The sequence below is a fragment of the Leptonotus elevatus genome, chromosome 5 (assembly GCF_054856555.1).
Source record: "Leptonotus elevatus isolate MCC_2025b chromosome 5, RoL_Lele_1.0, whole genome shotgun sequence".
NCBI lineage: Eukaryota > Metazoa > Chordata > Actinopteri > Syngnathiformes > Syngnathidae > Leptonotus > Leptonotus elevatus.
The window spans coordinates 602,906-624,694 of record NC_141243.1 but is presented as its reverse complement, the minus strand read 5'-3'; the positions used below and the strand labels follow the sequence as shown (position 1 = coordinate 624,694).

Genomic DNA, 21,789 nt, shown 5'->3' with positions numbered 1-21,789 from the left:
CAGAAATTAGAAATAAAGGCCCAAAATTGCCAACAAAGTTTGGACGCTTGGTTTTTGAAGCATATCGGAAAAAAAGGAAAATGCGCATTTTGCCGATGGAAACAGGTTTTGCGAATACGTCACGCGCACGTTTGCAGTCACAATAAACGGCGGATGATCAAGTAAGACGTGTTTGGGGAGACGAAGACACACGATTCTTTTTTATAATGAATTCAAGAAAAAAAACAAGAATGCAACTTAAGATGTTTTTGTTTGTTTTCCCGTCAGCTCTCAATCAGTCCGTCAAAAGCAACATTTTCGCCCGTCGTCCCAAAGTTCCGTCACCACAACGTCATCTCGCAAAAGCGAACGGATCGAAACGGGCATAAAAGTCGCATGTCCGTTTTGCGCATTTTCACAAAATTGGCATCAAAATTTCCAACCATTTGGACGGAAACCTGACTCGTGCCTACCCGGCTGTTGCCGGGTTGAGAGCAGGGGTCGGACTCGGCAACTAAAGCCGCTCCAAATCGGAACCTCGACCCCCTTTCGCATCGAAATGTGACATTGTTTTGCTTTTTTGTTCACTTTGCATTGCGGCTAACTGCGGTCCAGAGAATCGAATATTTGCATGTGACAAAATGTGAGAATTGTGAAAGGAGACAAATTGGTTGGAGATGAACTTCAAATCGACATCTTTTTTGGGGACGCTCGATCGTAGCTCACGTAGCATCAAAGACGACATCGCGCCATAATCTTCCAAGTTTAGATCGACATTTGTAAAAGGAATAAAGTCATTTCAACTACGGCAAAATAAGAAAGAGTTGCGGGTTGCAAAATAAATAAAATAAATGCTGGCCTTGACGAATCCCCAAAATCCAGGATCTCGTCCGCTGCTCAAATGGAAAAGACGCAAGGTCAGCGCACGCCACAAAAGATTGACAAATCCTTCACTTCTCCAGCGCGCGACCACCGCCGTTAATTGCTTGAACCTGAAGAGACGGGCCTCTGTTGACCTTTAACCCCGCGGACGTGATCGCCTGCGTGGGTGCAAACAGGCAAGTCGAACCACGCGCTTTCATCAGCTGCTTGTCCCTCAATCATCATCGTCATCATCATCATCATCGTCTTCGTCGTCGTCGTCATCGTCGTCATCGTCGTCATCGTCGTCGTCGTCGTCATCGTCATCATCGTCATCATCGTCATCATCGTCATCGTCGTCGTCGTCGTCATCGTCATCATCGTCATCATCGTCATCATCATCATCATCATCGTCATCGTCATCATCGTCATCATCGTCATCATCGTCATCATCGTCATCATCGTCATCATCGTCATCATCGTCATCGTCGTCGTCGTCGTCATCGTCATCATCGTCATCATCGTCATCATCATCATCATCGTCGTCGTCGTCGTCATCGTCATCATCGTCATCATCGTCATCATCATCATCATCATCGTCATCGTCATCATCGTCATCATCGTCATCATCGTCATCATCGTCATCATCGTCATCATCGTCGTCATCATCTTTTATGACAAGTTTTGATCGTCATCAAGGAAAGCAAACGAACGCAATCCGACAGATTCTCTTTCAACCAAGGTGCTTATGTGCGCACATGCGCGCGCGCGCACACGCATGTCATTACATGTCAATCACTTCCTGCTTGAGTGCTGCCATCTGCCCTCATCAAGCCGCGCGTGCGGATCACCGTGCAAAGCCCCGCGCTTAGCACCCCCCGCCATCACCGCGCGCACCCAAGACGGCGGCGGCGGCGGCGGCGGAGGCGGCAGTGGCGGCTCTTCCGTGTTACTGCACATCACATTCTCTTACAACACTTTCGGACTTTTTCTGTCTCGTTGTAGAAAACTAAAAATAGACATAAAAAAGGCCTCTCAAAGGGATTGACAAGATTAGGAACGCAACAAAGGAAGGAAGAAAGAAAGAAAAAATGAAAGAACGAAAGAAAGAAATGCATGACGGAAAGAAGAAACAGGAATGAACAAAGGAAGGTGGCATGGAGGGAAGAAAGGAACAAATGAAGGCAGGTAGGAAAGAAGGACTGATTGAGCAAAAAGGTAACAAGGAACGAATGAACAAAGGAAACAAAGAAGAAAGGAAGGTAGGAAGGAAGGAAAGCAAAAACAAAACAACAAAAGTTGAAAGGTGGTCCAGAAGACAAGGAGCTGTTTTGTGGCTTGTGCGCGCTGCGCAGGTGCGAGCCCCTTTATTCCTCCATTAGGCCGCTTTGGCATTCATTTCAGTCTCCATGGCGACGTCCAATGGGGCGACTCCGCCAGCAGCCGACGACAACAACAAAAGCAAGCGTCTGCGCCAGGAAGACGGCGGCGGCGGCGGCGGCGGCGGACGCTTTTTTGCTGAAAGATTCTTAAGTGCAAACAAGTGGCGAGCAGATGTTGCAGGTTTCACCGGCGCGGTCGTCCTTTTAGGGTCCCAAGTCCTGGCGGACTTTGCCCGCCCGATGTTTTGTCTTCACACGGGTGCCGTATCGGCGTCAGCTCATCGTTCGGGGCCGCGTACGTCAACCGCGCGTTGCCGTGGCGATTCATTGGATAATCCAATTTTAAAAAAAGAACGCGATCGTGACATTTACGTTCTCGTCCGCATCTCGTCACGAGTTGCCGTCTACTTCCTGTTTCCGAGTCTAAGACTGATGGGAAATGCAGTCTTGCCGGCCTCCTCGCTTTTCTGCCGGCAAAGTGACACGGCAAGGCAGAGCGGACGTCCGCAAATGTTCCGATAACAATCGTGGACGTCCGCAAATGTTACGATAACAATCGCGGACGTCCGCAAATGTTCCGATAACAATCGAGGACGTCCGCAAATGTTCCGATAACAATCGTGGACAATAAATATTTGCGTCGACCACCGCGGGGCGCGCGTCCACAGCATCGGAGCGACAGCCGGCGGGTGTTTGCGGGACGTTGATGTGAGGTGGAATATAGCCGAAGGTATCTTTAAAAAAAATAATAATAATAAAAAAGATGACTGACCCGCTTGCTCAACAACGAACACGTTTGTACAAAAATGTTGACGTCGAGAATGTTCTTCTCAAAAAGCCAAATGAGTTCAGTTAGGTGAGTTCTCTTAAATTGCAATCAGATGTGAAATGTAAAATACTTCCGGGGGGGGGGGGGTCATTTGTGCCAAGTCGTTCCAGCCGTTATTTTGAAAACATTGAAGAAGTTGCTCATGTTTTTGAAGAGACCTCCATTTTGCGCATCCGATAAAAAAAAAAGGGAGACAAAAAGTTACAAAAACGTTTTTTTGCCCTCCAAAGTAAAAATTCTATGATTAAGGTTTTTTGATGGCCGTGTTTGAACAATTAAAGGCAACTTTGAAAACAGTTCCCACACATGAGTCTACATGGTTAGCATGATGCTAGCTCAAAACAGCATGTTTTCCAAAATGGTGGGCTTGGGGTAAATTGTGCCATTTGGCACATGACGTCCAGATTAATTTCTTACATTTGATCACTAAAAGTATGCGTCATTCTTCATTTTGGAGCCAAATTCCTCATGCCGGCAAATACAAAAGAAAGAGCGGTCTCAAGACGACAACACGAGAAACGCGCGGCGACAAACCCGCTTCACGTTCGTCAACGTGCCAGCCACATTTAGCAATTAGCACCGTTAGCGCGTTTCACGACCGCGAGTTAGCATCCGGCGACCGCAATCCATCTTTCGCAAACGCACTCGCTCGACTCTCGCTTATTTGCTTCTGGAAGGTTTTTTTTGGGGGGGCCACAAATGTCGCCTCACTTTGTAACTGGAGTTAGCTTGCTAGCACAGGTGTATCGCACCTGCTCAGATTGGACGGAACCAGTTCATGCTAATTGACGGGGCGGCGGGCGTAGGCGGGATTTGTTGATGCTTTGACACAAAATGGCCACTCGAGAGAAATGAGACGTTCAGAGCTGGAAGCGCTCTTTGAATTGGGCGCGCTTTTTACGGATAAACGCGGCTGACGTCTTCGCATTTGTTCGTCCTCGACGCAAACTCGTGCTTTTCGGGCCGATGGTTTGTCACATTTCCCCCAATTTCAACATTCGTTCCCAATTCAACTTAACACATTCACATGGTTCAAAATGTTCAATATTGAAACACAAATGTGAAAAACCTTTGTGCCCCTCGAACCCCCCCCCCACACCTAACCCCCCCCCCTTTTAGTTTCTGCAATTTGGACCAATTCAAAGCGTTCCAACTTTAAAGTGTTCCAACTTCCTGCGTGTCCAGTGAGGTGTGCAAAACAGCCCAAATATTAGGTACACCCCAGTTTTTGGGGGCCATATTGGTCAAAATGTTACATTCGTATTTTTTTTATAAATGTATAAATGCACAATTACTGGAAAAATATATTTAGCTCAAGGTCACTTATTCTATTGATTGTTTTCTCGTCATTTCGTGTTGACCTTTTATTTATTTTTATTATTTTTTTTGTGTGCGTTGATTCGAGGCAGATTTCACACATTTTTCTTCTTTCTGTCCCCTTTTCATTTCTTTTTCTTATAAAGAATGAAATATTTTTTTGAATTGAATTGAATTACGTCCTCGTCTTCCTTCCTGGTTTTTGTGCTTCCTTGTTATTTGTTTTCCTTCTGCCGTTTTTGGTCCCGATGCATTTGTCCATCAATTCAAACCATCCCGACTTCAACATGTTCAGCTTTTTTCCAGCTCATTCAAAGTCATCCCACAATTTTTTTTGGGATGTTTCCCTTCTCCAACACAGCTGATGTGCGACCAGCGAGCTCTGCGTGAGCCCGATAACGATCCTGTTGATTGGAATCAGCCTGTGTTGGAAGAGGGACACCTCCAAAACCGGCAGGACCGCGGCCCCTCCCTGGACTAGAGCTCGGTTGGTCTTGGCAGCTTTCAGTTCTGGTTTTTTCTTGGTTTTCCTTTTACAGCGGGACGGGACGGGAGGCGGGGCTTGAGAACGCATCGGGTCGAATAGCTCGGCACGATGGAAGGAGCCTCGTTAGGCTTCGGGTTCACGCGGTCCCCCGCGCTAAGAGGGACAAACAAGTATGCAGAAATATTTCCCATGTGGACGTTGACATGCTTTTTGTTGCCGTCCAAAGAATGTGACCATGAAATGCTAATGACGCCTGAATGCTAAACAATCCCGCCTCGCTTGAACGCATTCGTCGCGTGGGCGTACTTCGCCCCGGGCTGAAGACTGTCAACATTCTCGAGAACTGACTGAAGTTCTTGAGCTTGTTTTCCCTCTCGCGAAAACCAACGAGTCATCCAATCGTCTTCCCAACAAACCAGGGGTGTGCGGACTTTAGGGCGTGCGTTCAACTGGAGTGACTCGAGGAAGAATTTTGAGATTTGTTTCTAAATAATATTATTCATGTTTGAAGTGGGCTTTCAAAATGAACGCTTTAATGCAGATTCTTTTTGAACTCATTTAATCTCCAAAACGTGTAAAAAAAAAATAATACTTTGTCCTTCCCTCTCCCAAATTTTTTTTTTTTTGAAGAGGTGGCTTAAAGCAATGGCAGTTATTACAAAAAACGGCTCGGCCAGCAGGTGGCAGCAGAGTATAAGAGATCAACCAGGGCTATGCTGGAAATATACGTTCTTTCCTGATGAAAGAAGAGACTCGAATCTTTCTTTTGATCGCTTCCATGTTTGGATAGCAATAGAACCCGATATTTTGTGGGCCTTCAAAATCCGAAGGGGTTTGCTTCCGTGAAAATGGCTGCCAGTCAACGAGTTCCTGGCACTTTTTTTTTTTTAACTGTCGCTAGTGTGTCAGCGAGGACTTTAGTCGCGTCACAAAACGAGTCAAAGCGGACATCAGAGAACCTCCGGAAACGTTGGCGGCGAATCCCAAAAAACGCGAATCACAGAAGACGTCGGCGAGTGGCGGCGGACGAGGACCAATCCTCGCGAACGTCAGCGAGTGGCGGCGGATGTTGGAGAATCCCGTTGACGCGCCGCGGTCGGCTTTTGCGTGCAGATGAACAGATGGGCCGGCATACGAGTGGCCGCCGGGCAGGCCGGGACCCGGGACCGCATCCTGTCTTCTTTGTGCTCGTCGCGTCTCGAGCGTCAGACGTTACTTTCGAGTAGATGGAGTCGCACCCCGGCGGGACTCTCGGGTAATTAGAGCGGCGATAAGGCGCACGTTTTTTTTTTTTTACACCTGAGGTGTCGCGTAGCGCGCGGACAGCTGCGTCTCGCCCGCGTGGCGGCGGCGGGCGCCGTGCAGGTGCTGCGCCAGCCCCAATTTGGGCCCCGGGACATCCGTCGGGCCGCTGGGACGCGCTTTTGCCCGTCGTCTGCTCTCCCGCCTCTGCGTCCCCCGAATAAAGATGGCGTCTAATGGAACGCTTGCCGGACATAATGAGCTCCGTGGGCATCTTTGGAAAGAGCGAGGAGCGGGCGGCGAGGAGCGGCGAGGAGCGGCGGTCCTCGGCGGCCGTGTGGCTTCAACATTTTGTCCGTGCTAAAGTGACTCCAGGGCACTTTTGTGGCGTCGGCAGGAAAATTGTTTTTATTGTTATTGGTTTCAAATTGATTTGCTTCCTTTTCACTCAGGGACTTTTTAATACCTTTTTATCCGCCATCATTTATACACAATCGGTCTCGTTCTTTTGGGGTTTTGGTGAGACGACCACACAAGGTTACAGCTTTCAAAATGCATCGGCGACTATTTGAGCAGTCGAGTCATCGTTTTTGTTTTCGTCTTGTCCAAATTCTCTGATTTCAGCATATCAACAGTCGTTGTTGATTGATTTCTGTCGTCCTTCATGAAATAAGACTGATTATCTTCTGCGTTGAATCGAAATGTGCAAACATCTGTTTAGTTTGAAAAACAACAGAGGTGGCAAATCCAGGTCCAGAAAGTAAAAACCCTGCCACGGTTTGGTTTTAGCCCCTTGTGCTAGCGAGCTAGCCAGCTAGCTAGCTCGCTAGCAGGTAAACGAGCACCATGGGAGCTAGCAAGCACCTGGGAATAAAGCCAAACTGTCTTTCTGGACCTGGACTTGCCACCTCTGCTTTAATAAGCAGCCTGGGAAAACCATGAGAAAAGTAACTCATTTCTTACCTGCCGTTGCATTCGGTTGTCGTCCTGGAGCGACGTCATCCGAAGGTGCTTTTCTATTGGCTGCCGCTAAATGACGTCGCTTTCAAACGTTCGCATTCCGATGAAATAAAATCACATTTAAAATCATCCCCAAAAGCTCATGCGTTAAATGAATGACCAAAGACTAAAATCAAGGACGTGTTCGCTCTCATTAGAGTTAGAGTTAGTTTTGTAAACATAAAATGTAGTTTTAGTTAGTTTTCCTTTTTTCAAAAAGCATTTTCGTTTTTATTTGATTTTGAAATTTTGTCTGATTTTTTCCGTTCCAATTGGTTTCAAAGCTTGTGACTTGCTAACACTGAACAACGGCGAAACAAAAGCATGCTAACGAGCCACAGGAAATCGTTTTCCGAAGTCCGAGTCGACGCCGGACGTTTTAGCGAGTCACAATTCATTTCATCACAATTTCTCTGCATTTCTTGAGCGAGAGATACGAGAATTTCAGCGTCGGCGGAAGTCAGAGCGCAAAATTCATTTTCCTGCCAAACTTGTCAGCGTCCTCATCTGACTTTGGGCAGCAAGCGGCGCACCCAAACATTTACGCTCCGGTGCCTTTTATGGAGGTGCGCCGACAGATTGGATTCCTTTCTTTTTTTTTTTCTGACGCCATCGGACTTTGACGAGGAGGAAGACGATGAAGAAGAGAGGAAGTCGTAGATTTGTGTTTTTTTTTTAAATGTTTCTTCATTTGGGGTCTTCGATCATTGCTTTCTACCACTTTCACGTCTTGTATTTTATTGCATTTTTTTGCTGCCATATTTGTATTTTGTCTTAGATCATGTATAAATAAATAAATAAACAAAGAGAGGAAAACTATGCACCTCGAGTATTGAACTTCGTATCGGTAACTACTCAAGAGTTGAGTACTTGTACTGTTTCCGGTCTAAAAACAAGAAAGTGGCCCAAAAAAATTCAAATGTTGGAACTAATTCATCACAACATTTTCTGTCATCGCATTTTTCAGCGACGACAGTCTACGAAGCTCGTAACACATTTTACATTTTTACGACGACTACTGATTCTTTTGCTGACATTTTTCTCAAACAGTTTTCAAACGTTGTCGTCGTGGCCGCGAGCAGCGTTGATTTGCCCTGCGATGATACGCCAAACACATTCAACTAACGCGCTATCGAGATTATTTGTCAGTTGTCCAATAAGCCAACAAGCAACTTTTTGGAATAAAACTATAAAACAAAAACAAAAACAAAAACCTTTGACTTGGAAAAAAAACTGCTTATTTGTATGAAAAAAGACGACAAAAGAGGAAGAGAAAAAAGAGCTTTTTAATTGTCACCCTCAAACGTTGACAAAGGATGAGTGTGCAAATCAGCCGGTGCGAAGAAGAGGAAGGAGGAAGAAGAGAAGAAAAGAAGAAGAGGAAGAGAAAGAAGAGGAAGAAGAGGAAGAAGAAGAAGAAGAAGAAGGCATCCTTCACATTCACAATCCCAAAAGAATATTCCGTATACGTGATGCCGTATATTTGTTTACAAGCTACAACACAAAAAACACATCCAGGAAAGAAAATGAAGCAAACAAAAATGAAAAATAACAACAAGACAATAAACTTCTTCGACATTCAAAAGTAGCTGAAGAAGAAGAAGAAGAAGAAGAAAAAAGAACCACGCTAATGCTAATCATTCTATTGATAATAATAATCATAATCATCCGGCAAAGCTGGTCTACAATCTGTTCTGTACACTTGGCACGAATGTTAAACGTCGCTCGTTTGCATTTTACACGAGGGGGCGGAGCATTACAAAAAAACAGCAATCATCGGCTGACGCTTGACAGCTCCACTTATGTGTGCGTGTGTGCGTGCGTGTGTGTGTGTGTGTGTGTGTGTGTGTGTGCGTGTCGATGTCATGCAAGGTGTAAACAGTAGAAATTCGGATAAATACAGCTGCGAAAAAAGAAGAAGCGATGACTGCAAAATGATGACTTTGCCCAATGTTGCTATTTACAGCGGACGCCCGATTATTTTCGCGAACAAGCTCAACCACCGGCAGTGATGAACATCGGCTAATAATTACAAAAGACAAAAAATAGTCCATGATTAACTTACGCACATTCATCATTTCCATGAATTTTTAAAAAACAAAAAACAAAAACTATATACGGTACATATTTATGACTTGCCACAAATAAGTGGGTGATTGTTTAATATATAAAAACAATGAGCAAACATCATCTAAAAATAAATAAATAAATAACTGTTTCCCCCTTAATGACCAGCGTTTGATTTGATTTTTTTTATTATTATTTTTTTAATCCATGTATGGGGATGAATTCCAAGAAGAACTCCGGAAAGATTGTGCCCAAAAATCTGCCAGTATTTTCCCTGGTGGCAGATTTTTGGGCACAATCTTCGGCAAACATTTGCCCTCCCTTACAATTGCCACAGCAACAAAATGCCACAAACAGAAATCATTCAAGTGGCCTTTTGAATGCAACTTTTTTTTTTTATGCTTCCTGCAAATAAGTGAGTGATTGGCTAAAACGACGAACTCCTAAATAATAGGAACAAGTAAATAATTCAGAATAGCTCCCCGAAAAAAGATCGACCCAAAAATCCACAAAAAATTGAGGCTCCCTTACAATTGCCCAAAAAACAAATAAGCCAACATTTACTGTTACTTCCTTGCACAAAATGGAAACCAAAAAAGTTCCATTTTGTACCTTTTTGTGGTTTCTTCAATTTTTCTTGAGCTGAATAAGTCTTGTATGCACGCGGGTCGTCCAATCGCAGACAAAATTCACAAAAATCAGCAGCAGCAGCTAAAATCGCTCACAAGAAAAACAAAAATCTATTTTCAAGGGAGTGGCAACAATTTGAAGGAACACGACGCGATGCTCTGTTGTTGTTTTTTGAGGGGGAATGAAAAGTTGAAAAAGTTCCCCGCGAGACGCCCGTCAATCAAACGAGCCGCCAGGACGCTTGATTAAAAACATTTTCAATGTTGACTCAAATCACAAGCAAGTCATCAAAAAATGAATTCATCAATTATTCGAGTCCAGTAGAAGACAAGAAAGAGTCTTGACAAGCAGAAAACTCTTGTTGCTGTTGTTTTTACATTGATACCAACTCACTGATTTTGAATCCATTTTGATTTTTTAAGCGCAAAGGGAAGTCTCGGAACAGCCACAAAAAAAAAATAAGGATTTAAGCGAGTCGTGTTTTCACAATAAGAAAGAATATTGTATTTATTTTTTGAGAGAGTGAAACATAATTTTGTGAGAATAAAAAAAGAACCCTAATTTGGAGGCTTTTTTTTCTGCAGAAACTTTTTGTTTTTGTAATTCTTGTCTCGAAAAGTCATCATTTTGGAGGGAAATGCTTGTTTTTGAAACCAATCGGAATTTTGGGAGGGAAAAGAAGCTGCATTTGGATTTGCAAGTCCGTTTCAACGAATAAATACATGCAATTGTATTTGCAAATATGCTCAAAGGTACTTGTATGCTAAAGGCTACATTTTTCCCACAATGCCTTGCGGCAAGTCAATACCTCGGAGTAGCGGAAATCACGACCTGCGGACGGAACAAGAACTCCTTGAAATGACCAATAAACAATGTTTGCTGACGTCCTTCATTTTCCAACGCACACGCGCAAGAAAATACCCTGCGGCATTGTGGGAAAAAGATGTCCAAAGGAAATCATGCACTGGAGGCGTAATAGCAAACCATAAAAATGACAAATAAACAATGTCTATGTTCTTATTTCATAAAAGTGTTGGTATAATAAAAAGCTTTTTTTTTTTTACTTGTTTATGAACAAGTTGACATCGCTTTAGCATTTAGCATTTAGCATTTAGCATTTAGCGTACAAGTACGTTTGTCAAAAATGTTGACATTGCCAGTTGCACTTAACTTAAGCCAAATTCCGATTATTATCTTTTCCACGTGGGTACACTCAGAAATATTTTAAGCCTAAATTAGGATTTATGTCATTTTTTTACATGACAACTTCCCATGTACTTTTTCTTTGTTGATCATTTTACTACAAAGCTACCAAATAAAACGTACATGATTTGCATTCCTCAGTCAGACAAAGCCTACTTATTTGAAATGCATATTCCTCAGGTTTATTTCATTCAGTATTAATAAATGATAATTACTTTTTTCTTTTTTTTTACGTTTTTGGGATGTCTGCATTCGGTTTCATCCCAAAAACATAAAAAAATAATTGTTTTAAAAGGACATCAATGTTTTATACATAGCAGTATATTTATCATGTTTAGGTGACCTGATTATTATGCAATTCAAATAATATGCTTGATGTATTTTAAATAAATACTATCATTAATAATTATACTTTATTAATACTAATATATAAACCTGAGGATCATGCATTTCAAATAAATAAGCTTTATTAGACTAATGAATATGTATCATATAAGAATTATTTGGTAGGTTTGCATTAAAATGATGAAGTAAAAAATGATTTGTCATGTAAAAAAAAATGACATCAATCTTAAATATTTTTGTGAGCGTATTCTAACCCCAAAAAAAGTGATTCCGACACATTAATGGCGCTGACGTTACATTTGAGTGCTCGGGCGGGTGCAAAACGTGTTGACATTCATGCGCTACGCAGCTGATGACCAAAAGCGACCGGAAAGGAATAAAAACCCGAGCGGTCGTTAAAGCTTTTGTCAATGTTGAAGTGCGGCCGGACGCACAAAAAGTCAACAAAACTTGCAAAAAGCGATGCTGGCCGGCCGGACGGACGGACGGACGGACGGACGGACGGCCGTCTGGCCGCACACTCAACTGTACAACAGTCACATTTGTCGCTTGCCCAAAAAACGATTCGGAAAGGACAGCAAGTTGGCACGCATGTCTTTTTCTTTAGGGTGTGCGTGTGTGTGCGCGCGCGCGCGTGTGTGCGTGCGTGTGGACGGCGTGCACAGGAGACGAGCCCAAAACTCATTTGACGTACTCGGCTGACTTCCAGAAGTGTCCCGGGTGCGAAAGGCGGCGATTGCGCTTGGGCAGCTTCTCCAGCAGCTCCACCAGCTTGGAGAAGCTGGGACGCTCGTCCTGGTCCAAAGCCCAGCACAGCAGCAGAATGTCCTGACGCGCACACACACAACCAGAACGTCACCACAGCCATCGGATTGAAGATTGGGCTCCGACCGGGCTTTGAAACAAGTGTTAGGGTTTGAACGGAAGGGGCTGAGGGCAGATTTATGGCCCTGTACCCCACGAGAAACGATTCGGGTCTGGTTTTCAAAATAGGGGCTCAAACACAGGTTAGGGTTTTAAGTTCTGGCTTGGATTTCAAACACAGGTCAGACTTTCAAATAGGCCATTCAAATGTTTTATCGGAATTACTTGCGTGACTTCAATAGTTAACTCACGATTAATCGCAAATTTGATATCTGCTCTGAATGTACAATGGAATGTACCCCCCCCAAAAAAATCTACATTTTCATAATCGTGTGACCTCAAAAACGGGAAAAAAATTTAAACTAATGGAAATATGGCGGCATCTTTTAGACATTGATACAATCATTTCATAATAATTCATAAAATTGAGCTAAATTTAAAAAGATGTACTGTAGTGATATTGATTTGTGTTGAGGTCATTTTTCGGCCACTAGATGGCATCATTGCATTTGTAAGAGGATTTACACTTGCTTCAAACATTCGCGCCTTCCGGGTATTTATCGTCTTTCCTATTCATTTTCAACGGGACTGACCTTGAACTTTTGCCCCGCCCACTTCCATGCATACAAACTGACCATCATTAACGGCTTGGCTCAGTGGCGCATTTGGTAAATTGCATTGGCCAGAAACCAGGAAGTGGCAAAATAAGATATATATATATATATATAAATAAATAAACGAGTGCAGAGTGGCTCCATAGTGATTTGCCAGCGACGCGGCGGCGACGCGACGGCGAGCACGCGTTGCCCGAGCAGCGACGGCGGCCTCACCAGGATCTCCTTGCCCATGCCGGCGTGGGCGAGGCCGGGTTTGACGCCGCTGCCGACCTGCCACATGATGACCTCCGCCGGCTGGCTCTTGTAAGGCCACTCGCGGGCGTGCAGCTCGAACCAGATGGTGCTGAAACGGGAGACGGACGGGACTGTGACGCGCGTCGGGCTCACGGAGGCTCGGGTTCGCGCCGAGCCGCTACTTTTAGGCACCGCGGCGACGCGGACAACGGCGGGAAAATGCCACGTCATGCGGGGAGGGAAGTCGAAAGGGGTTCGACACTCGCCTCATCTCATAAGTCGAGCTTACCGTTTCAAAATAGCGCTTCAAAAGGTTTGAAATGAGGACCTCGGGTCAGGTTCGACTTTCAATCGTGAGTTCAACTTTCAAAAGCGGATTTCAAACACAGGTTTCAGTTTCAAGTCCAATTTGAGAGCGCTCGAAGGCAGGACAAAGGCGGAAGGTGCAGATGGACCTTCCGCCTTTGTCCTGCCACCTAGAGGTCGCACCCCCCTCCGCCCAACCCCCCTCCCGCCCCCATGGCGCTTTTGCATATTCATGAGCATTCCGTAAAAAAATAAATAATTGCAGACTATTTTTATCCGGCTCCAGCGTGACTTTCAGGAGTGAACGGACGGACTTGTTAAGGATGCTAATTCTCCCGCCGCCGCTCGCTTTCTTTCCTCAAACATTTTCTCAGCAACAAGCCGGACAAATGATGAAAAAAAAGACCCTTTCACACTGTATTATGCAAAATGTGGCCTTTTTTTCCCTGCGACACGACAGCACCGAGACGGAATTGGAGGATGAAGTGGACCCAACAATTTTGCTGCTTCCCAACGAGGAACAGCGCCGGGAAGCAGGAAGACCGGACTTGTCTGCAAAAAGAAAATGAACAGGAAGTGATCAATTGCAAGTATTTCAATCTCCAATTTTGGCACCTTTACAGGGGTCCATACTTTTGCCCCCTTGTCCGAGACGCTTAACCCGATTGACTTCAAACTTGGGCTGTACCATCTCAACACCCGGGACAACATCAAGGGGGGAAAAATCGTGAGTTTTTGAAAACACTATTGATGGGGGCGGGGCATCAAATTTTGCACAAAAAAAAGAAAAAAGTCATGTTCAAGACGCAAATTGTCCAGACAAAAAAAAAAGCCCAATTTTGCTGAGCAAGATCAATTTCTCTAACTTTCCACCAATCATATTGCGAGCTTCTTGTCATCATGAGAGATAAACCGATATGGTTTCAAAAAAAAAAAAAAATCGAACTCCAGCTTTTTTTTAAGAATAAACAACATTTAGGGTTCGTCAAATATTGAAGTTAAAAAAAAAAAGAACAAAATCTAACAACAAGTTCAGGGATCTTGCAGGGGCAGCAGCGCGCATGTCTTCAAAAGTGAAATACAATCTTAAGTAAATAGCTCCCTATTGTTTGCTATTGTAAATAATACAAATTTTAAAAAAATCTGTATCTGAAGTAATAAAATTGTACTTATCTTAGTTTCAGAAGAGTTCCCAGGGTCAAAAGCATCTATGAAAATTGAAATAATCAGTTCCCTTTTAATCGGCCGTATGATTCTTCAAAATGGCTGATGCAGATTTTCGTCTAAATGCTGAATATCAGCGCAGATAATTGGCCCGGCTGGTAATCGGTCTGTCCCTCGTCATCATCATCGTCCAATCGGTTCCAGAACCAAGCGCTTTAATCGCACTCATTCAGCGTGTTACTGCCACCTACTGGCGGTTGCGCGTCACTAAAGTTTTCCCCGAGTGTAAAATTCACAACCAAGAAGCAAAAAAAGGCAATTGACGAGCATCCTCGGCAACAAGTCGGCGTCTTCCGCGGCGGCAGCGCTTGCCGCATTTGCGCCGCGCTCGCACGTCTGCGCGGCTCACCCGAAGGCGAAGACGTCGGACTGTTTGGAGAAAGGCAGCTTGTCCTCTTCGGTGTCGGGGGAAAGCTGCCGGATGATTTCCGGAGCCAGGTGGCACAACCAGCCGCTCGGGATCCTCAGCTTGTCTTCCCTCCGGCTTTGTGGGCGCGAGAACAAAACAAAAGCGACAAACGTGCTTGTTTACTTTTGCGGCCACGTGAGGCGGCCCGGCTTGCGACCAATCACCTGCCGGCTTGTAAGACCCCCGAGATGGTGAAGAGGCCGAAATCGCTGATCACCACTTTGCCGTTGTCGTAAAAGACGTTCTTGGACTTCATGTCCTTGTGGAGGATGCCTTTGGCGTGCAGGTAGCCCATGCCCTGCAAACGCACACGCACACGCACACGCACACGCACGATAGGCTTGAGGTCAGGGGGTCGTGGCGCTGGACATCACAGGAGGAGGAGCTTTTCCCGCTGATCTGAATCTATGACCGGATAGCCGATAGGCCGAGACTTTTGAAGCCGCCATCTTGCTCCTCCCAAGAAACCTTTCTCGCCATACCCTCCTATACATTTACAGGATCCAAATTGGCCAACATTCGACACAGTACTTTGTCGAAAAAGCATGATTTGTGACGTTTACATTTGCGAAACATAAACCACAGGACTTCAGACATTTTACAACTTGCCTTAAAAAAATATATAAATGACATGCTTGCTGCTGTTTACAGGAGGAAACTTGATGCAAGAATTATAACTGTAATTCAACAAAAGATGAAAAAGGGGGTCTTCAAAACAGCACCTACCGTTCACTTGTTACAAAATGGTCGCCGCGCAGCCAACCTTAGGCCCCTCCCACCCTTGGCCCTATGCTAAGAGCCTTCGAGCTGCATATGTCAAATCTGTACGTATACTGTATAGTTTATACAGCGGTCTGCTCGCAAGACGGGAGGAGTAAGATGGCTGCCCTGTGGCTTCAATGGCTCGCGCAGGCTAGCAGCTACTCAGGAGTGTAACAGATCGCTTTCCTTTCCTCGCTTTTCACGGTGTTCCGAAATGATTGAGCAGACGGCTGAGCTTCCGTTTAATAGGGTTGAGGTTGGGGTTATGTTGCTTTGCAGGATAAATACGTATAAACGTGTAAGCGTTCAGGGGCGGCGCGTGTGTGTTGTTGTTGTTGCGTTGTTACCTTGACCATCTCTTGCGCAATTTGTCGCGTCTTGTTGCCGTCCAGGACGACCTTGACGTCGCGCACCACCGAATAAAGCGTTCTGCCTTTGCACAGGCTGCGAGGAGGAGAAAACACATATGAGAGGAGCACTGCCCCCCCCCCGCCCCCCCAACCCCCCCGACAGATTCCGCCGCTTCTGCTCGCCAGCAGCTGTCCGAGTATACAAGCGGAACATTGGAGAGTTGCATAGATTGGATTGCGACGCACAGAAGAGTTGAGGTTTCCACTTGATGCGACGAGCTTCCCGGGTGCGCTTTTTCTGCTGAGCCATTACAAAGTTCCGCTTTGTGAGACTAATAAAGGTTAACTTATCTTTCAAGAAAAGATTTGTGGACGAGGTGCGACGAGGGGGGGAGGGGTGGGGGGGTCCTTGCAGCCTATTAATAGAAAGGTCTGGCACCCCCCCCTGGCGTGCACCTGAGGACCAAGGTCTCGCACCACCCCAACTGTGCCACGCAGGTGAGCCAAGGAACTAAAAAACGACCTCGAGCCAACGATTCATGCATATTAATCAGCAGCAAAAGCCCGGAAGCTCCACGAAATCCACTGTACGCATCCGTGATTACGTAACGACACGTATTGTGTGCAACGCATGCTGCTATTGTGCGCGCGTCCGTTGGATTGAACTGTCGACGACAAACGGGAAAGCGCAACGAGCCCACCGACTCCTCTGCGGGACGAGCTCGCCCGCAAGACCACCTTACCGGTAAGGGGTCCGCGTAAAAAACAACCCAACTTTATGGGTTATTCAAATCACCCTCAAACGACGAACCCACAAAACAACCCCCCTTTTTTGCGGGGTTGCTATGAATTTTATTTCAATCAAATTTGAATTCAATAACTCAAATATGACTTTTGGGGTCAAAAGGTTGGCTCAATTAATTTTGGACCGAATTCAATTAAAGCAAAAAGTTAGCTCAAACGAAACAAACGAACTTCCTCGGGTCTCCTGACGGCCTCACGACTCTGGCCGGGTTCTGAAGTGTTCGGTTTAGGGATTTTTTTAATAGGTTTACAGGTGAACGAATGAATACACGCTCACGCGCACGCGCACGCACACACGCACATACAAAATAAAAATGTATAAAAAATATATATAAATAAATAAAAAAATTAAAAAAAGAGAGCAATGATGATGACATGTCAAATCGGTAAAATTACCGAATGAACTGAGCTCTCCCAAAAAAAAGAAAAAAAGAAAACAAATGGCCAAATTGGGTTGCTGTGGTGGTTATTAATTTAAGTTGACACAAGTATTTGGATTAAATAACTGAAAAAGGTTGGGTCAGTTCATTTCTGACCCAATTCCCCCCAAAATTCCGTTTGAATGATTTAATAACAGACAAAGCGAGCCAAAAAAATTGGCTTGCTTTGTGCGTTTATTTGATTAAACTTTGTATGCTAAATAACTCAAAATGCGGTGTCGGTTCATTTCTCACATGATTCAATTCAAGCAAAAAGTTGGCTCAAACAAAACAAACTGCCAATTTGAGTTGAATTTGACCCAACTTTTTGGGTTAAATAACAAAAAAATTGGGTTCAGTTATTTTCAACCCAAGAAATTGAGTTAAAGAAAGAGGCCACAAAACAAGTGGAAAAAAAAAGTGGGTTGCTTCGAGGGTTATGAATTGAATTTGACCCAACTATTTGGGTTAAGTAACTCAAAAAGGGTCGGTTCATTTCTGACCCATTTCAATCGGGTCGAATGATTGAATAAGACACGAAACGACCCCCAAAAATTGGGTTGCTTTACAGGTTGAATTTGACTCTCAACTTTGTGTGATAAATAGCTTAAAAGGTTGGGCTTATTCGTGAAACCCAAACACGAATAAGCCACAAAAGCAGGCAACAACAGCCCCCCCCCCCCCCCCCCCCCCCACCAACCTGGTGATGATGGCCAGATGCGGCGGACTCATGCAGGCGCCCATGAAGAGGACCACGTTCTCGTGGCGGGTGTTGCGGTACGCCATGACCTCGCGCTTGAAGGCCTTCAGCTGGTCCTCGTTGTCGCGCTCGATGTCGATGAGGCGCACGGCCACCTCGCCGTGCCAGCGGCCGTGGAAAACTTTGCCGAAGCGGCCCTTGCCGATCATCTCGCCCATCTCCAGCTGCTCCAACGGGATGTCCCACTCCTGCAGGAAAATGCTGGTCTGGCTGGCCTTGCGCGGGAAGTTGCGGGCCGACAGCAGCGACAGGTTCATCTCCTCAAACTCGTCGCCGGATTCCTCCTCGTTGCCCTCCTCGTTCTGAAACGGCGCCGCCGCGCTTGCGAGGTCAGCCGGGTCAATCAACATGATTTTCATCAGCGTTATTTTGACTGTCGCCGATCGTGGATTCGTTGAGTCACCGATCGGATGGTTTTTTTGGGATCGGCAAAAACAAAAAAAACATCAATTGTACTTTGTCTTCATTTATTTTGTCAAATGCTTTGATGTGAAATGTGGAAAAAATGCAATATGAAGCAGAAACATTCTTATTTTACACATGGTCCATGTGTAGAATAACAAAGTATTAATGGCTTAAAGTTGTCTTCCTGAAATCTCAACAGCTTTGACATTTTGAATTGTTTTGTTTTTTTCTTTTAAAATGGGGAAAAGCTGTTTTAAAATAAATGAAGACAACGTTTTTTTTTAATAATGAAAAGACCTCAACGTGCAATTTAAGGCACTTTGCCTTCCTTTAAACATGGAGAGCGAATGACAAAGTTGGTCCACAATATTGAAAAAGAATTCAAGTAAACCACGTGTCAAACCCTTTTACAGCTCGCAGCCCGACACTGGTTGCTCATGCTAATAGCTAGCCGCTAGCCACTTGCTAGACAATCAATGAGGGCGTAATTAAGTAGCGGTTTCTAAATTAGCGATTGAATGCGAGTTCAGGATAGCGTTGTGTTGATGTTGGTCACAACTTTAATGTCAATCAAAAGTAGGACAAAAGAAACGTCGAAAAAAGGGAAGTCAAGCTCGCTTCAAACTTCAAAGTCAAAGTTTAAAAAGGATATTAGCATCGCGTGACGTCGTGAGAAGAAGCAGAAACAAATCCTGTCTCATTCGTTGGAGGACTAAAGTTGCCCAAATGCTCCCGTACACGTGACGTACGCGATCCACAAGGGGGTTCGAATTGCAAGCCCAGGACCGCCAACCACCAGGAGGGCTCCAGCTCCCGATTTGGGTTAGTTTGTCCAGGCTGGTCCCTTATGAGGATATTCGGCATTTGAACAAATATCGGCACGGGTGCAAATCTGAAGGTGGATAAAAGCTGAGCTGGGAATGCTTGCGAACGTGGCAACTTTGCGGCAGTGTTTGTCAAATGGTGCAAAAGGTTGCAAAGAAAAAGCGGATGCCATTTTTCATGTTGATTTTCTCATTTGCGACCTTCAAACTCAAACCCCGCCCAGAAATGTTGCGACGCTGAGATGTCTTTCAAAGTGTGGAAACTGAAAGACGAAGCAAGCAAATTGACGCCGCAGTCACTCGGCACGCTCGTGTCGACGCAGAGATGGCGACATTTGCATTTCCTTTTGCTTGGGTTTGAAATATGACTGCAGTTCAGGCCTTGATGGATCCAAACAAACAAACCAAATTTGAGAGTTATGAAAGGGGAAAGGAGCCGGAGGGGGGCCGGGGGGGGGGGGGGGGGGGGGGGGGGGGGACTCAGCGTATGATTCATTCCCATGTGATTTGAAACATAATGTATTGCAAGGGTGAAAACCTTCTATTCCAAGACACCCGCTGGAACCTTTTTCAAAGCAATTTCCATGGCCGCTGCTTAAGCTAAATGCGTCCTTCATTTTACGGCAAGCGAGTCTTTGCTGGCTTGTGACGCACGACTCACCTGAGGGCCCAAAGTCCCGTTTTTGGCAGCCATCGCAAACAAAACAATGCGTTTCCAGCATGGAAATAGACATGAAAGGAAGACGGACTCACGTCGGATGTGACATGAAAGGAAGACGGACTCACGTCGGATGTGACATGAAAGGCAGACGGACTCCGCGTCGGATGTGACATGAAAGGCAGACGGACTCACGTCGGATGTGACATGAAAGGAAGACGGACTCACGTCGGATGTGACATGAAAGGAAGACGGACTCGCGTCGGATGTGACATGAAAGGCAGACGGACTCACGTCGGATGTGACATGAAAGGAAGACGGACTCACGTCGGATGTGACATGAAAGGAAGACGGACTCACGTCGGATGTGACATGAAAGGCAGACGGACTCACGTCGGATGTGACATAAAAGGAAGACGGACTCACGTCGGATGTGACATGAAAGGCAGACGGACTCACGTCGGATGTGACATGAAAGGCAGACGGACTCACGTCGGATGTGGGTTCCACTTCGATTTGAAGCAAAGGGTTTCCCTCCTTCCTGCAAACACAAACAACTTCGGTCACCAAACATTCTTGCTGGTCACGTAAAGAAATGGCGTCCATCGAATTGGGAATGCGTTGTGTCAAATTTGCGTTGGTTCGTTTTCGTGTTTTCATGTTTGATGACCTACAAACGCAAACTGTTATCATCCGCCTCTGAAATGTGTTTTTCTTTCATGAGTCGACAACAACAACAAAAAAGTCTTACAATGGCTGTCACATGTTCCGTCTATTAATTCTAACACTGCAAATATAAATATGCTTAGTGACTATTGCAATAATTATGTATTAACGAAGATTGATCGCGTTATATTTTTATATATTTATACATTTTACTGCAGATTAGCATTTAGCTTTAGCTTCAGACAGCGGATGCTTATGTTAACGGTAGCGCCGGTCGTGTTTGAGCAATAAGCAGAACTACGTGCTTTAAAGTAAAGCGTTTAATAAATGTTGGCGTATGACGTTCAGAATATTTGTCAAATGACTCATTTAAAAAAAGAAAAATAATTATGCAAGTATTTCACTGGTTAGAAAACGACGGCGCGAGCGCGTGCAGTGGATCAAAAAATAATAATAATAATAATAAATTAATTAATTTAAAAAAATTACAAATTAAAAAAAAATAATAATAATAAATAAAAATAAAAAATTAAAAATAAAAATAAAATACAATAAAAAAAATAAAAAAATAAAAAGATAAATAATTATGCGAGTATTTCACTGATTAGAAAACGACGGCGCGAGCGCGTGCAGTGGATCAAAAAAAAAAATAAATAAATAAATTAAAATAATAATAAAAAAATAATATTAATAATAAATAAATAAAAATAAATACAATAAAAAATAAAAATAAATAAAAAAAGATAAATAATTATGCGAGTATTTCACTGATTAGAAAATGACGGCGCGAGCGCGTGCAGTGGATCAAAATCTTTTTTTAAATAAATAAATAAAATAATTAAAAAATAAAAAAATGCAATAAAAAATAAAAAAATAAAAATAATTATGCGAGTATTTCACTGGTTAGAAAACGACGGCGCGAGCGCGTGCAGTGGATCAAAAAGTGTCCTCATAACAATAAATGTCAAAAGAATAAACATATGACAGTTGCTCTTCAAATTTGGCAAGCACAAAAATGTTGCTAAAAAGCCTTTTTAATCGGGTGATTCATCAAAATGTTGATGTGATTAATCTGATTTCAAAAATGTACACACACACACACACACACACAGTATATATAGCGGGCCAAAGAAATAATAACAAATC

General features: G+C 44.3%; 1 protein-coding gene across 6 annotated transcripts in view; it reads right to left on the bottom strand.

Moving 5' to 3' along the window:
- Window positions 1-8,362: 8,362 nt before the first annotated feature.
- ksr2 (kinase suppressor of ras 2) overlaps window positions 8,363-21,789 on the bottom strand; it is a 61,224-nt gene continuing 47,797 nt past the window's right edge. For all 6 annotated transcript variants that reach the window (XM_086075097.1, XM_086075098.1, XM_086075094.1 and 3 more), the window contains 7 exons: window positions 20,470-20,518; window positions 18,031-18,392; window positions 16,105-16,201; window positions 15,160-15,293; window positions 14,936-15,070; window positions 13,036-13,165; window positions 8,363-12,169 (listed from right to left, as the gene is read on the bottom strand). In XM_086075097.1, coding sequence (XP_085931223.1) covers window positions 12,023-12,169; window positions 13,036-13,165; window positions 14,936-15,070; window positions 15,160-15,293; window positions 16,105-16,201; window positions 18,031-18,392; window positions 20,470-20,518 — 1,054 coding nt within the window. In that variant the 3' untranslated portion in view covers window positions 8,363-12,022. The remainder of the gene's footprint in view (window positions 12,170-13,035; window positions 13,166-14,935; window positions 15,071-15,159; window positions 15,294-16,104; window positions 16,202-18,030; window positions 18,393-20,469; window positions 20,519-21,789) is intronic.